The 16,314-nt window shown below is 33.3% G+C and overlaps 1 protein-coding gene and 1 long non-coding RNA gene across 12 annotated transcripts; one reads left to right on the top strand and one right to left on the bottom strand.

The window, feature by feature from the left end:
• Positions 1-308: 308 nt before the first annotated feature.
• Positions 309-3,637, bottom strand: LOC143242812 (alpha-(1,3)-fucosyltransferase 7-like). Of its 11 annotated transcripts, none has more exons than XM_076486315.1 (4): positions 3,391-3,637; positions 3,011-3,152; positions 2,719-2,779; positions 309-1,784 (listed from the first exon to the last, which is right to left on the bottom strand). In XM_076486315.1, the coding sequence occupies exon 4, from the start codon at positions 1,772-1,774 to the stop codon at positions 509-511; it is 1,266 nt and encodes a 421-aa protein (XP_076342430.1). In that variant the 5' UTR covers positions 1,775-1,784; positions 2,719-2,779; positions 3,011-3,152; positions 3,391-3,637; the 3' UTR covers positions 309-508. The 11 variants fall into 11 exon arrangements, with proteins under 11 accessions (XP_076342430.1, XP_076342437.1, XP_076342434.1 ...); XM_076486322.1 differs by having other exon boundaries at positions 2,728-2,779; XM_076486319.1 differs by having other exon boundaries at positions 3,464-3,637.
• A 6,515-nt stretch (positions 3,638-10,152) lies between these two features.
• On the top strand, positions 10,153-15,144 carry LOC143242549 (uncharacterized). The gene is made up of 2 exons (XR_013022906.1): positions 10,153-12,524; positions 12,567-15,144. It is a non-coding gene; the product is annotated as an uncharacterized LOC143242549 (long non-coding RNA).
• Positions 15,145-16,314: the final 1,170 nt, after the last annotated feature.

Raw genomic sequence — 16,314 nt, 5'->3', positions numbered from 1 at the left:
TTTACCCGATTGTCACCTCATTAATTGGATTAAAATCTAACAATGTAAAGATAGTATTTATCAATTACTTTTTTAAAAATATTGTTTCATTGTTAAGTTTAAATCAACACAGTGGACTACCTGTGCTGCGTCTACCACATGTATCGAAACCCGTTGTTTCGTGTAAGTCTTCAGATTTCTGAACCACTAAAAGGGGGCGTGGAAGTTTTCCTAACCACCTTTTAATGGTGTACATCAAACAAATGGTAAAATTTAATCGAATCTAATATTGTAATAATAACAAACCGGTCAATGATATTACGTTTTAATAGAACAATGAATAAACTTTGAAGCCTTGGGTTACACTAATGTTTAAACAATGATTTCATTACAACCTTCTCTAACAAAATGGAACCCATTTGATCTTATGGTTTCAATAATGCGAGTTCCTTCTTTGATTAATAAAGTAAAAATGGTATTGTTGTGAAGAGGTAAAATAATTACAATATACGGCTACTATCTATAACCATCAGTTAACATTTTTAGAAATGGACCACTGTGGTCTGAAACAGTCTAACTTAGCACTCCAGAAGTTCTCAAGTCTATCGTACACTTTGTTTTCATTGTTTCTAGGACTATTTAGTGCTTCACAGATTCGACAGATATGTGCAGAATACGACCCAAAATACCCGTGTTCGTTAACCACCTTGTACTTCTCCTTCCAACGGAAAAAGGTGTTGTATATGTCGTCACTTCCGTTCACACGAATTAGATACTCAGCTAACAAAGACGGAGATTCGAAGTCGTCAACGTGTATAATGGAATGTGGTGGACATAGTTCCTCGTAGTCATCGCGAAGGGCACCCATGACCACAGGAACTACTTCTTTTTGAAATGCATTCCACCATAGTTTTTCAGTGATATACTCTCGACAATGACTGTTCTCAAATGCCAAATAAAACTTGTACTGTCGAAGGAGAGGACAGTCCATTCGGAAGTGGCCTGGACAAACAGATTCGCCACATTTCCCAAACGTGTCTAGAGGAATATGTTTCTTTAGCTCCCGTAAATACTGCAACCTCTTATTGTTGCCACCACAGTTACTTATCAAAATGGCGGCAAATTTGGTCTTGTCGGCTGCAAAGTTACGATTTCTGAATCCTTCTTGAGCAAGCTGTTGTTCGTCTTGTGACATGAGAATAGTTCTTCCGTAAGGCACGTAAACATCTGAATCACGTCTGTATGTCATACTCCAGTTAAAGACCCTGTTGTAATCTCTCATCTGGTATTCGTGGGTCAGAAAAACGTATTTAACGGCGATTCGTCGGTAAAAAAAGACCCACCGTTGAAGAGGCGGGTACATTCGAGGCCGCAACGGTAACTTATGGGGGCCTCCTATCCGGTGAAGATGAAAAATTACCGCATCGCTTTCCATCAAACCCCTTTCATTATCAGTTTCTATATAACAGTTCCTGACTGAACATAAAGCAAAGGGGTCAAGGTCGTCTGACCCATAACTACGAAGGAACCTTCTGAGCATTCGCTTACTTTCTTTCCAAAATAAGATGCTGTAATTACGTCTTGTCTGGATGTCCAGGTTTGTCTCACGTTTCTCTTGAAAACTGCTGCGAACTTGTAAGCTTTCACTAAATCTATCTCGAAATTTAATATTATTCGGGCTATTGTGGTTTCTCCATACGTATTTTAAGGCTACATGATACAACAGGAGACACACGGCAAAACATAAGATGTGATGAAGCAGAGTACTTCTGGGTGCTCGCAGCCATCGAGCCATTAGGCCTACTCTGTAAAACAAAACGTCATAGAGACGATTATAAATATTGAAGTCTTTATTAAGTTGAGAGAGAGATTACTTTTCTCAAATAGTTATTAAAAACGTTCAGCATATGTTAATTAATTTACTAACACTAAAATTAATATTATTTTAAAGAAACTTTCTGTGTATGCTCGCTTAACACGGCTAAATAACAGTAATGTTTACAATATATTACTTAAGAGTAGAGCCACATTAAACTAGCTGCTATGTCCCCCGCGCAGAAACGAACTGCGGATTTTAGTGTTGCAAGTCAAACTTACCGTCACCCCACTAATATTACAAGCTGGGTCACCTCCAACTTTGAATATCAATACTTGTCGAATTGGACGGCTTACTTTAATTGGTTGACACGTCATGTAGCTATTACAGTTTTCGTTTAAATGATTTGTTTGTACACCGATCCACTCCTATTATTATAACATCGCAGGGCTATTACAAGTGATAGCAGCTGCTAACAAATACCAGGGCTGCTACAAGTGACAGCAGCTTAACAGCTGTTAACATACATATAGTTTGTAACGTACAGATCAAAGCGGCCTTAACTACACTTGTATGTAACGTACAAATAAAAGCAGCCCTAACTACACTGAATTGGTAACATTTATGGAACCAGTGCGACACTAAGTGTAAGTTTACGTCAAAATACACCATGTAATTACTTTTGGAATGAAACAACTTGCACAACAAACGGTGATTTCTGAAGTATATTGTTGTTTGATATTTTGTATCGTAAAGATAAACTACTACAAGTCTTCAAATCATACATTCATACATAAGCTTAAAGTACCAGGTAGAACACAGATTCAAAAACAGTAATATAGCGAGTAATTTTGAATTGGAATAATAAAAAATAAAATACAACTGAACAAAATCCTTCACCGATGTTGAAAATGTTTATTTACCAGACTGACCAGTTTCTTATCAGCTTGAAGTTCGATAGATTCTATTCTAGGGGTTGGGAACCTGTGGGAAATGTTAAGAATCATGTTAAAAATTTAATCTTAATATTTGTATTTTTTATTTAGAATACACTCGCCCTGTTAACATTCTAGCTGATTCCTAAACTGCTACTGAAGGCTTAACTAAAAAAATACACGAGAGTAATCAAACCTCTAGACTTTTTTTTTTAGGTTAGACCGTTTGTTTAAACACATCTTTAAAACAGTACTCATTTTTGTTTATATTATACTCTACCTTTAAAGTTCTGTTGCATTTAAAGTAGAAAACCCTACACGTGTAGCAAGCTAACTAGCATGACCAAAACACTTAGTGGCTAGTTGGGTGTTGAAGCACAAAGACCAGTGTGTTAGCTTTGTAGTTAGAACGTTCAATATTTCTGTAAGCAAGGAAATTGAAATTAAGGCTCGCTAACTTTCAAGTAAAAAAACAAATAAATCAGGATACGATGTTGTAACTAAATTTCATTTTTATTCCACTATTTATTCATATAATAATAATGAGTTATAAAATCAATATAAATTTTGTCACAATCTAGTTGTTTTACCCTAAATTAGGTTTAAGTATTTACCGCACTTATTGCCTATGATAGTACTGAAGTAAAAAAACAAACTAACCAGATAACTGAAGTTACTATTAGGTAGTAAACTAGTGACGAATTAAATCCAACGCCAGAGGACAAGACAATACCTTAGTTAAACAACGAAACGTTCAACATAATTCACGTAGCGGTACAACCACCGTTCCTAACGAACGCAGCGTCAGCCTTTTATATACTTATTACGTAAAACAGTAATTAAATATAGAATAGTTGATAAAGGAGGAATAATGATGTTTCACTGCTCAATCCAACCGGACCCACTAGTATTGTTAAAATGTATGTATTGTTCAACCTATCTTATCGTGTAACCATGGGAACAGTTTTTCATATACCTGATACCACGTGGCTGGCAGATCTTTATTTTATCATGATAATTCCATTAAAAATAATAAAGTTGTGTGGTCAGTTTAAAATTTTAACTCGACTACTGGATGCAAAACATTTATTTTTTACAAATTGTTAAATTTTAAATTAAACGGAGGTATCAGTTTCTCTTTTCTATGTCTTTTTGAGCCTATTAATAACCCATACACAGGTATGTTATGTTTGTTTCGCAAGATGGCAGAAAATAGCTGTTATATGTTCAATCATAACAAACTCTCATTTATCTAAAGGTGACGTTCATGTTTTTTTTTTACACTTGATTTTAGTACGGCTAGTAAGTACGATAGATTATAATTTAAAAATTACTTCTCCAATCCCTTGATATTATTGGAGAAAATACGAGGCAGGTATATAAATTACATCTATACCCAAATAACGTTAAATTAGCGAAAAATAAATAAGCAGAAACACCTGCATTAGCAGAACAGTCCCATAAATGATGTAATATTTCCATAACGTGTTACAATGTCATTACGTAGAATTCATATCTAGAAGTATGGGGAAACTTTTACTAACGGAATAACACTGGGACAGCTCTAACCTTTAACGATAATGTTGTGACACGTAAGACTCTTCGATTTCATTTCTCATAGGAATTTTCTTATCTTACTTGTATTTTCATGTATAAACTTATGTGACTGAACCAAGTAATGTCGTTTGACAGTACAGTCGATGCTGTGAACAACAAGCTGTTCCACATGTTAAGATTTAATTATATGGTTGATAAAAACTGTCTTGTTTTCAGTCGTTTGATTTTCACTTTAGAAAAACCGTTGGCCTTAAAAAGTTACTTAAGAATTACAGTGGCATGGAAAACTTTAAATTCGTTTTAAAATAATATTTCGGAAAAAAATAATAAAAATTACTCAAATATGATTTATGGTTCTTTAATTTTATAATTGTACCATTAAATAGAAATAAAATTGCATCCCCCCCAATAATCAATATTATTGCCCTCTAGTGGTTATATCTAACTTGTTAGGAACTCAAAAATATGATAACCAAGCGTTTTCTAAAAGTAGATCTTTCTCCCAAGGACAAAATAAGAAGAAATAAAAAAGTGAGATACATTTATATGCAAAAACGGCTCGTTTGGGTTGAGAAAATATTTTACGTAGAAGAGCGAACAACATTTCGACCTTCTTCGGTCATCGTCAGGTTCACAAAGAAAGAGGTAACTGACCGGAAGCTGAACACATGTTTGAAAGGGGTTGTGTAACTGAGTGTCGGAATGTAGAGGGCGGTGTTAGATGTTTGAATATATAATTTTATTTATTTTATTATATTAATATAGGTATAAAGGCGTTCCTTTATATTGGTTTATTTTGCGTTTAAGTTGTTGTATAAGTAAGGCTTCTTTAATTTTGCGTTTGTTTATGTTTGTTTCTTTATTTAGTATTTGAGTGTTTTCTATGGCTATGTTGTGTTTATTTGACTTGCAGTGTTCGAAAACGTGTGAAAGTGACTTTTTATGTTCTTTGAATCTGTTTTCCATTTTTCAACTTGTTTCTCCAATATAGAAGTCGTGGCAGTTATCACATTGTATTTTGTAAACAATGTTGGTGTGGTGTTTGTCAGTGTAGTTTTTACATAGTATAGACCTCAGTTTTGTGCCTGGTTTTTGAATATATTTGGTATTAACTGGAATATCATATTTTGTTACTAATTTTTTGCCAAATGTTGGTTATTTGTTTGCTGAGGTCAGGAATATATGGTATACAGCAGTATATGGTTTCGTGATTTTTTGATTCGTGAGATATATTTACTTTAGTTGGTTGATTTTGCTTTCTGTCTAGGTGTGTGCGTATAATGTTTTCTACGGTTTGTGGGGGAACTTATTGATGTTGTTGAAGTATTGTTTTATTTTGTCTAATTCATCGTTAATTTTATCTGGTGAGCATAGTTTTATGGCTGTGTTTATTTGGTTTCTTAGTATGTTGAGTTTTTGTTTTGTTTCATGTGCTGAGTCCCAAGGAATGTATAGTCCAGTATGGGTGATTTTCGGTGGATTTCTGTTTTGAATTGTGTGTCATTTCTTGTAATTTTGAGGTTAAGAAATGATATTTGATTGCTTTCTTCCTGTTCACATGTGAAGTTAATGTTGGGATGTATAGAGTTAATGTGATTGAAAAATTAAGTATGTGTTCTGTAGATCTGAATCCCGCAACCGTGTCATCTACATATCTGTACCAGTTTAGTGGTGGATGTAATGCTGTGTTAATTGCTTGTGTTTCACCTTGTGTCATAAAAAATATTGGCTAGAACTGGTGATACTGGGTTGCCCATGCTTAGGCCATTTGTTTGTATATAGTTTTGGTTGTTGAACATGAAGTTTGTCTTTATCGTGGTGAATTCTATTAGGGTTGCTAACTGGTTACTGGGAATTTCTATAGTTGGGTTAGGGTCTCGGATATAGAGTTCTAAGGCTATCTTGCAGGCTTCAGTGGTTGGAACTTCTGTAAAGAGGGATATAACATCGAAACTGGCCATTAAGGCTTTATGATTAAGTTGATTTAGATTAGACTTGAAATTAAAAGAGTCTTTGATGAATGAGCTGGCTGATGTTACATATTTGGAGAATGCCCATGCTATGTATTTACCAAGATTGTAATTAAACGATTCATATGTGGACATTATTGGTCGTAATGGACAATCTGGTTTATGAGGTTTGGGGATGCCGTATATTTGTGGTGTGCGTGAGTCGGTTTTACGTAGGTAGGAATAAAGTGTTTGTGAAATTGTGTTGGCTTTTTTCATTTGTAGTAGTAATTTGTTCAGTTGCGTCTCGTGTGTCTTTGTTGGATTTGTGTGTATTGGTTTAAATTTGTTCGTGTCTGATAAGATGTTATTCATTTTTTGGATGTATTCATTCATGTTCATTATGACTATAGCGTTACCTTTATCTGGTTTTAGAATTTTTATGTTTTTGTCTTGTTTTAGGTTTTTAATGGAATTAATGTCTCTTTTTGTAAGGTTGTATTTTAGTTTTCTGTTTTGTGATAAATTACAAATTTATATTTTCCAGAAACACCTAAACACAACATCTTAAACGATTTTTCAAAGAATTTTCTCACAAAACCATCAACATAATTTCACAAAACAGAAAACTATAAAACAACCTTACAAAAGAGACATTAATTCCATTAAAAACCTAAAACAAGACAAAAACATAAAAATTCTAAAAGCAGATAAAGGTAACGCTATAGTCATAATGAACACGAATGAACACATCCAAAAAATGAATAACATCCTATCAGACACGAACAAATTTAACACTCCTACGAAAATAATCAGTGATGTCGAGAAACCCACTTCTTGAGAAATTTATATGCAAAAACGGCTCGTTTGGGTTGAGAAAATATTTTACATAGAAGAGCGAACAACGTTTCGACCTTCTTCGGTCATCGTCAGGTTCACAAAGAAAGAGGTAACTGACCGGAAGCTGACCACATGTTTGAAAGGGATTGTGTAACTGTGTGTCGAAATGTAGAGGGCGGTATTAGATGTTTGAATATATAATTTTATTTATTTTGTTATATTAATATAGGTATAAGGCATTCCTTTATATTGGTAACCAATATAAAGTTACACAACCCTTTGGAACATGTTGTCAGCTTCCGGTCAGTTACCTCTTTCTTTGTGAACCTGACGATGACCGAAGAAGGTCGAAACGTTGTTCGCTCTTCTATGTAAAATATTTTCTCAATCCAAACGAGCCGTTTTTGCATATACATGTAAACTCCTACGAAAAGTGGGGCCTAATAGGCCCCAGAGCAACTTGATAGGTTATTAATATTAGGCTAATAATTTTGTATTTAAATGAAATTGCCATTTAAATCCATTAATGAATGGATTAACGAGATTCCCACTGTCCCTATCTACTATCTAGCGAAACCACATCCAGGGGAACGGGCTTGGAGAAATCAGGACTAGAAACGTCTTTTCGTAGGAGTGTTAAACCAATACACACAAATCCAACAAAGACACACGAGACGCAACTGAACAAATTACTAGTACAAATGAAAAAAGGCCAACACAATTTCACAAACACTTTATTCCTACCTACGTAAAATCGACTCACGCACACCACAAATATACGGCATCCCCAAACCTCATAACCCAGATTGTCCATTACGACCAATAATGTCCACATATGAATCATTTAATTACAATCTTGGTAAATACATAGCATGGGCATTCTCCAAATATGTAACATCAGCCAGCTCATTCATCAAAGACTCTTTAATTTCAAGTCTAATCTAAATCATCTTAATCATAAAGCCTTAATGGCCAGTTTCGATGTTATATCCCTCTTTACAGAAGTTCCAACCACTGAAGCCTGAAAGATAGCCTAAGAAATCTATATCCGAGACCCTAACCCAACCATAAAAATTCCCAGTAACCAGTTAGCAACCCTAATAGAATTCACCACGATAAAGACAAACTTCATGTTCAACAACCAAAACTATATACAAACAAATGGCCTAAGCATGGGCAACCCAGTATCACCAGTTCTAGCCAATATTTTTATGACACAAGTTGAAACACAAGCAATTAACACAGCATTACATCCACCACTATACTGGTACAGATATGTAGATGACACAGTTGCGGAATTCAGATCTACAGAACACATACTTAATTTTTTCAATCACATTAACTCTATACATCCCAACATTAACTTCACATGTGAACAGGAAGAAAGCAATCAAATATCATTTCTTAACCTAAAAATTACAAGAACCGACACATAATTCAAAACAGAAATCCACCGAAAAATCACCCATACTGGACTATACATTCCTTGGGACTCAGCACATGAAACAAAACAAAACTCAACACACTAAGAAACCATATAAACACAGCCACAAAACTATGCTCACCAGATAAAATTAACGATGAATTAGACAAAATAAAACAATACTTCATCAACATCAATAAGTTTCCCCCACAAACCGTAGAAAACATTATAAGCACACACTTAGACAGAAAGCAAAATCAACCAACTAAAGTAAATATACCTCACGAATCAAAAAATCACGAAACCATATACTGCTGTATACCATATATTCCTGACATCAGCAAACAAATAACCAACATTTGGCAAAAACTAGTAACAAAATATGACATTCCAGTTAATACCAAATTTATTTAAAAACCAGGCACAAAACTGAGGTCTATACTATGTAAAAACTACACTGACAAACACAACACCAACATTATTTATAAAATACAATGTGATAACTGCCACGACTTCTATATTGGAGAAACAAGTAAAAAATGGAAACCAGATTCAAAGAACATAAAAAGTCACCTTCACACGTTTTCGAACACTGCAAGTCAAATAAACACAACATAACCATAGAAAACACTCAAATACTAAATAAAGAAACAAACATAAACAAACGCAAAATTAAAGAAGCCTTACTTATAGAACAACTTAAACCCAAAATAAACCAATATAAAGGAACGCCTTTATACCTATATTAATATAATAAAATAAATAAAATTATATATTCAAACATCTAACACCGCCCTCTACATTCCGACACTCAGTTACACAACCCCTTTCAAACATGTGGTCAGCTTCTGGTCAGTTACCTCTTTCTTTGTGAACCTGACGATGACCGAAGAAGTTCGAAACGTTGTTCGCTCTTCTATGTAAAATATGTTCTCAACCCAAACGAGCCCATTTTACATATAAATTTCTCAACAAGTGGGTTTCTCGTCATCACAGATTAAAGTGAGATAAAGTAAATCTTATACGACGTTATGCATATTACCATAGAATTCCGGAAGTGTTTTAAGTAGCTTTCAATGTATTGTTAGAAGGGTTTTGTACTTCCGGCGCAATACTACCGGAAAACCGCAAAAGCGAAACGTTAGTTGAAATAAAAATGTATTCTTTTATATTTATCTGGAGTCTAAGGGTTGTCGTTTTTTTCTTAACTTATCAAAATTGTAAGTCCCTTCAACATGCACTACAAATGTTGAAAGAAAAAAAACACAAAAAACTATCACTTAGTTATTTGATTTATCTTTAACGTGCGTGTGAGAACAGATTTAAATTTTTGTGCGTGTTTCATCTAGAAAGGCTTCAGACAAAATGTCGAGTTTTAATTACATTTTTTTTTCTTATTATATTGTTTTATTGTAAGGTTTAAATCTTCAAGTTTGTTGTATAAGGTTTAACAAACTGATATAAATGTAATGGATTTTGCTTCATAAGATAACTTACATTTTTTTCTTAGTAATATATTTGATTATACACTAGGTATTGTGTACAAACGGTACTGTTTTATTAGTTGTAATACCACTTGAGTTTTAATATTTTAATTAAATAAATGAAATATCGTGTGGGGAGTTTGTTCCCAAAGTTGCAATATGACACACATTTCATGATTCAAGCTATCTTTATTTCTTAGACTGATACAATTAATTATATATATGGTTTAATCTTTGGTGACTATCACTAAAAACTGCAACATGCAAACATATACAGTTGACTGACATGTTCCATTGGTGAGATTTCATCTGTCAGCACAATGACAGTATTTGCCTAAATTCTATTCAAACACAGCTGTATATTATCACTGTCTTTCATATTAATTGAATAAAACTCAAAATACACATTTTAGAAAGTATGCAATCTAGGATAAATAAATATAAACAGTATGTAAATAAGAAACCAGTTTTTTAAGACCTCTGAAAACATGAACAAAACATGTCTACAACTGAATGTTGATACGAAGGATAACTTATTGTTAAGCACAAAGCTGTACAATGGCTGTCTGTATACTACAAGTCCTCATGCTAGTATCCACTTCATCTGGATAAACATTTCAGTAATTTATCCCATAATCACTTTAATTTCACTATTTAGCCTAAACAGGGTTGTTCTTTCAATATAAAGAAATAATTTTATCAGTAAGATATCCCACTGATAGCATTATTAATCACAACTGGACATGTTGGTAATAATCTCATATCACAAGTTTGTAATAACATAGTGACAAAAATGAGATATAATTGTTTATTTGATCATTTACATGTTTTAATTTAAAATTAGATGTTTACATTCAGCAGTAAACCACTTATAAAATGTTCAGTCATTTATAGTATCTCAAAGAGAAATCCTCTTTCCCAATACAGGCCTTCTTACTTCTATCAGCCCTGATCTAAACAAGAGTTCCCATCAGACATGACTGTTATTAACAGTCGGATATATATCTCTTATAACTGTTTAAAAAAACCATAGAAAAGACACTACATTCTTTGTATACACAGCCATAATGCCAAGTTTTAACATTCTCATGGCACAGTTTCCATAAATACTTAACTTTCCTTCTCAGGAAATATTAAACCTCCTTAAACAAATATGCATGTTTTAACCAAAACACCTACATGAAATTATCTAACAGGTAAATATTACAGGTATTATTAAAAGTAGAACATCTTGAAGATACACAAGGTTGGTCCTCATGGTTTAATAACCCAAGAGCCTCTTTCAGTTAAAAATATTTTCATTGACTCCCAAACCTATTGATGTTATTTGTTTCTGGGGGAGGGGAGAATTCTATGTTTACAAAAATTTGTATTCCAAAATTTAATTTTATGAAAAACATTTTTGATTTTGTTAATCATATCTTTCTAAAACTTTTGACATCACTTGCAGACCACACTTCGAGAGCCACTGCTCTAATTAAATTCAGACCACCTACAATACAAAATGAACAACTTTAAAGGCACCCTGTTCTATTACTTTGGCTTACCAAAGATGCTGTAGGAAAATTACTCCCAAATAGAGTAATTTAGACAAATAATACAATTACTTGCTAAGAGTGATATACAGATTTCTTGACTTTGAAAGACATGTTTCAAGAAACATATTTTATTTCAGAAATAGAACCTGTCCTCTGTTCTTGAGTGCCAGTTCTTTAAGTTCAGTGGTTTCCAATGTCATTGCTTATCTGCAATTGCCGCTTCGATGGCAGAATATCATTGCACTCTGTCTTTAGCCAATGCTAGTGGAATATATTCTACCTTATAATGTTCACAGTTGTTTTCTTTCTTCTCAAATTTATTTGGGACATAAAATTCCCTTCCAATAAGTATGACACAATTACATTCCAACAGGTTAATATTCAAACTCATTACAGCTCCTCTCAACTGTACCTAGTAGAAAGATGTTATTTTAGAGGTCAAAACAATCTTCAATTACAATTTCCTAAGACAATTCAAAACGTGTAGAGTTATATAAAGGTGTATAAAATGTGTAAGGTTTACAAAACTCTGGTATTCAAAAGTTCAAAATATTTGGAAGAATAGCTGTTATAGAACAACTTAAAAAATACAGAGTTTGTGGTTTAGTTTCAAGTTAACACCACTAGGTGTTGGTTATTAGATACTTTAATTGAGAAACACTGCTAGGTGTTCCTTACAAGATACTTTAATTGCTAGAAACACTGCTAGGTGTTGGTTATTAGATACTTTAATTGTTAGAAACACTGCTAGGTGTTGGTTATCTAGATACTTTAATTGTTAGAAACACTGCTAGGTGTTGGTTATTAGATACTTTAATTGTTAGATACACTGCTAGGTGTTGGTTACTAGATACTTTAATTGTGAGAAACACTGCTAGGTGTTGGTTACTAGATACTTTAATTGTGAGAAACACTGCTAGGTGTCGGTTATTAGATATTTAATTGTGAGAAACACTGCTAGGTGTTAATTACTAGATCCTGTAATTGTGAGAAATACTGCTAGGTGTTGGTTATAAGATACTTTAATTCTGAGAAACACTGCTAGGTGTTGGTTATCTAGATACTTTAATTGTTAGAAACACTGCTAGGTGTTGGTTATTAGATACTTTAATTGTTAGAAACACTGCTAGGTGTTGGTTATCTAGATACTTTAATTGTTAGATACACTGCTAGGTGTTGGTTATTTAGATACTTTAATTGTGAGAAACACCGCTAGGTGTTGGTTATCTAGATATTTTAATTGTGAGAAACACTACTAGGTGTTGGTTATCTAGATACTTTAATTGTGAGAAACACTGCTAGGTGTTGGTTACTAGATACTTTAATTGTGAGAAACGCTGCTAGGTGTTGGTTATTAGATACTTTAATTGTGAGAAACACTGCTAGGTGTTGGTTATAAGATACTTTAATTCTGAGAAACACTGCTAGGTGTTGGTTATCTAGATACTTTAATTGTTAGAAACACTGCTAGGTGTTGGTTATTAGATACTTTAATTGTTAGATACACTGCTAGGTGTTGGTTACTAGATACTTTAATTGTGAAAACACTGCTAGGTGTTGGTTACTAGATACTTTAATTGTGAGAAACACTGCTAGGTGTCGGTTATTAGATATTTAATTGTGAGAAACACTGCTAGGTGTTAATTACTAGATCCTGTAATTGTGAGAAATACTGCTAGGTGTTGGTTATCTAGATACTTTAATTGTTAGAAACACTGCTAGGTGTTGGTTATCTAGATACTTTAATTGTTAGATACACTGCTAGGTGTTGATTATCTAGATACTTTAATTCTGAGAAACACTACTAGGTGTTGGTTATCTAGATACTTTAATTGTGAGAAACACTGCTAGGTTTTGGTTACTAGATACTTTAATTGTGAGAAACACTGCTAGGTGTTGGTTATTAGATACTTTAATTGTGAGAAACACTGCTAGGTGTTGGTTACTAGATACTTTAATTGTGAGAAACACTGCTAGGTGTTGGTTACTAGATACTTTAATTCTGAGAAACACTGCTAGGTGTTGGTTATAAGATACTCTAATTCTGAGAAACACTGCTAGGTGTTGGTTTCTAGATACTTTAATTGTTAGAAACACTGCTAGGTGTTGGTTATCTAGATACTTTAATTGTTAGAAACACTGCTAGGTGTTGGTTATTAGATACTTTAATTGTGAGAAACACTGCTAGATGTTGGTTATTAGATACTTTAATTGTTAGAAACACTGCTAGGTGTTGGTTACTAGATACTTTAATTGTGAGAAACACTGCTAGGTGTTGGTTATCTAGATACTTTAATTGTGAGAAACACTGCTAGGTATTGGTTACTAGATACTTTAATTGTTAGAAACACTGCTAGATGTTGGTTATTAGATACTTTAATTGTGAGAAACACTGCTAGGTGTTGGTTATTAGATAATTTAATTGTTTGAAACACTGCTAGGTGTTGGTTATTAGATACTTTAATTGTGAGAAACACTGCTAGGTGTTGGTTATTAGATACTTTAATTGTTAGAAACACTGCTAGGTGTTGGTTACTAGATACTTTAATTGTGAGAAACACTGCTAGGTGTTGGTTATTAGATACTTTAATTGTGAGAAACACTGCTAGGTGTTGGTTATTAGATATTTAATTGTGAGAAACACTGCTAGGTGTTAATTACTAGATCCTGTAATTGTGAGAAATACTGCTAGGTGTTGGTTATTTAGATACTTTAATTGTGAGAAACACCGCTAGGTGTTGGTTATCTAGATATTTTAATTGTGAGAAACACTACTAGGTGTTGGTTATCTAGATACTTTAATTGTGAGAAACACTGCTAGGTGTTGGTTACTAGATACTTTAATTGTGAGAAACGCTGCTAGGTGTTGGTTATTAGATACTTTAATTGTGAGAAACACTGCTAGGTGTTGGTTATAAGATACTCTAATTCTGAGAAACACTGCTAGGTGTTGGTTTTCTAGATACTTTAATTGTTAGAAACACTGCTAGGTGTTGGTTATCTAGATACTTTAATTGTGAGAAACACTGCTAGGTGTTGGTTATTAGATACTTTAATTGTGAGAAACACTGCTAGGTGTTGGTTATTAGATACTTTAATTGTTAGAAACACTGCTAGGTGTTGGTTACTAGATACTTTAATTGTGAGAAACACTGCTAGGTGTTGGTTATTAGATACTTTAATTGTGAGAAACACTGCTAGGTGTTGGTTATTAGATATTTAATTGTGAGAAACACTGCTAGGTGTTAATTACTAGATCCTGTAATTGTGAGAAATACTGCTAGGTGTTGGTTATTTAGATACTTTAATTGTGAGAAACACCGCTAGGTGTTGGTTATCTAGATATTTTAATTGTGAGGAACACTACTAGGTGTTGGTTATCTAGATACTTTAATTGTGAGAAACACTGCTAGGTGTTGGTTACTAGATACTTTAATTGTGAGAAACGCTGCTAGGTGTTGGTTATTAGATACTTTAATTGTGAGAAACACTGCTAGGTGTTGGTTATAAGATACTCTAATTTGAGAAACACTGCTAGGTGTTGGTTTTCTAGATACTTTAATTGTTAGAAACACTGCTAGGTGTTGGTTATCTAGATACTTTAATTGTGAGAAACACTGCTAGGTGTTGGTTGTCTAGATACTTTAATTGTGAGAAACACTGCTAGGTGTTGGTTATTAGATACTTTAATTGTGAGAAACACTGCTAGGTGTTGGTTATTAGATACTTTAATTGTGAGAAACACTGCTAGTTGTTGGTTATCTAGATACTTTAATTGTGAGAAACACTGCTAGTTGTTGGTTATTAGATACTTTAATTGTTAGAAACACTGCTAGGTGTTGGTTATCTAGATACTTTAATTGTGAGAAACACTGCTCAGTAAGTAATGATGAGACCTAGTTTGGTACTTAACCTAAGAGAGGTTTCTACAAGAAGTAATTAAAGAAGTGCTTAACTGAATTTAAACATGTATTATAGAAGATACACTGATGACGTTTACAATATTTGTGGAATTTTCTGACCAATTATATCAACATGATAATACTAAATAAAGAAAGAAAATAAATATTTTCTTTTTCACATCTGTATATGGAACAAGATATGTGAAATCATTATACTGTATTATAATAAACCTATATTTATAGCTATATTTGATAGTTTTGTATCTTTGGTTTGGAAAGAAAACTGAGCTAAAAATCTGTGTTAACTGTGTCTGTATGTTGAATAAATTACACAATAACTTTATAAAAATGCCTTACCAGTAACTTGGTGTGTAAAAGTAATGAACAGCACCTTTAAAATAATGAATTGTGTATTTTACTGAAAGAACGATTGGTGAACAGTTACACTGTATACAAAGTAACACTGACAAGAAAATACTTAGAAATTTGTCATATCTAGAAAGTAATTATATCTTTAAAACAGACTAAGAATTATGCTTCCCTTTAGGAAACATAACTTGATTTTGCAGACATCCTCTGTAGTATGGCTTTACATACATATTGGTTCCACCTCCAGGGGGCTTCAGTAAATATATCGGGAGCATTGGAGGTAAAAACTATATCCAATTAGTATCAGAAAATGGAAGTTGCAGTGCAGAAATATTCACCCATCCAAAGAGCAGTTCAAAACTGTTTACATTTCACCAACTAAAGTGATTTATGTATTTTGGAAACAATCGTCAATTCACTCAGCCAACACTCCACAACAGAGAACACCCTCTACTAAAGAAACTTAAACTTTACCTCACATAGAATTGAACATGTTATCTCACTTTTAAGTCAAAGAAACAC

Source organism: Tachypleus tridentatus, unplaced genomic scaffold, assembly GCF_004210375.1.
Source record: "Tachypleus tridentatus isolate NWPU-2018 unplaced genomic scaffold, ASM421037v1 Hic_cluster_2, whole genome shotgun sequence".
Lineage (NCBI taxonomy): Eukaryota > Metazoa > Arthropoda > Merostomata > Xiphosura > Limulidae > Tachypleus > Tachypleus tridentatus.
The sequence above is the reverse complement of the archived record's forward strand: the minus strand, read 5'-3'. Positions and strand labels throughout refer to the sequence as shown.

What these genes read in the sequence shown, in the direction of transcription:
- LOC143242812 (XM_076486315.1), bottom strand. Translation starts at nt 1,774, where the DNA reads ATGGCTCGATGGCTGCGAGCACCCAGAAGTACTCTGCTTCATCACATC.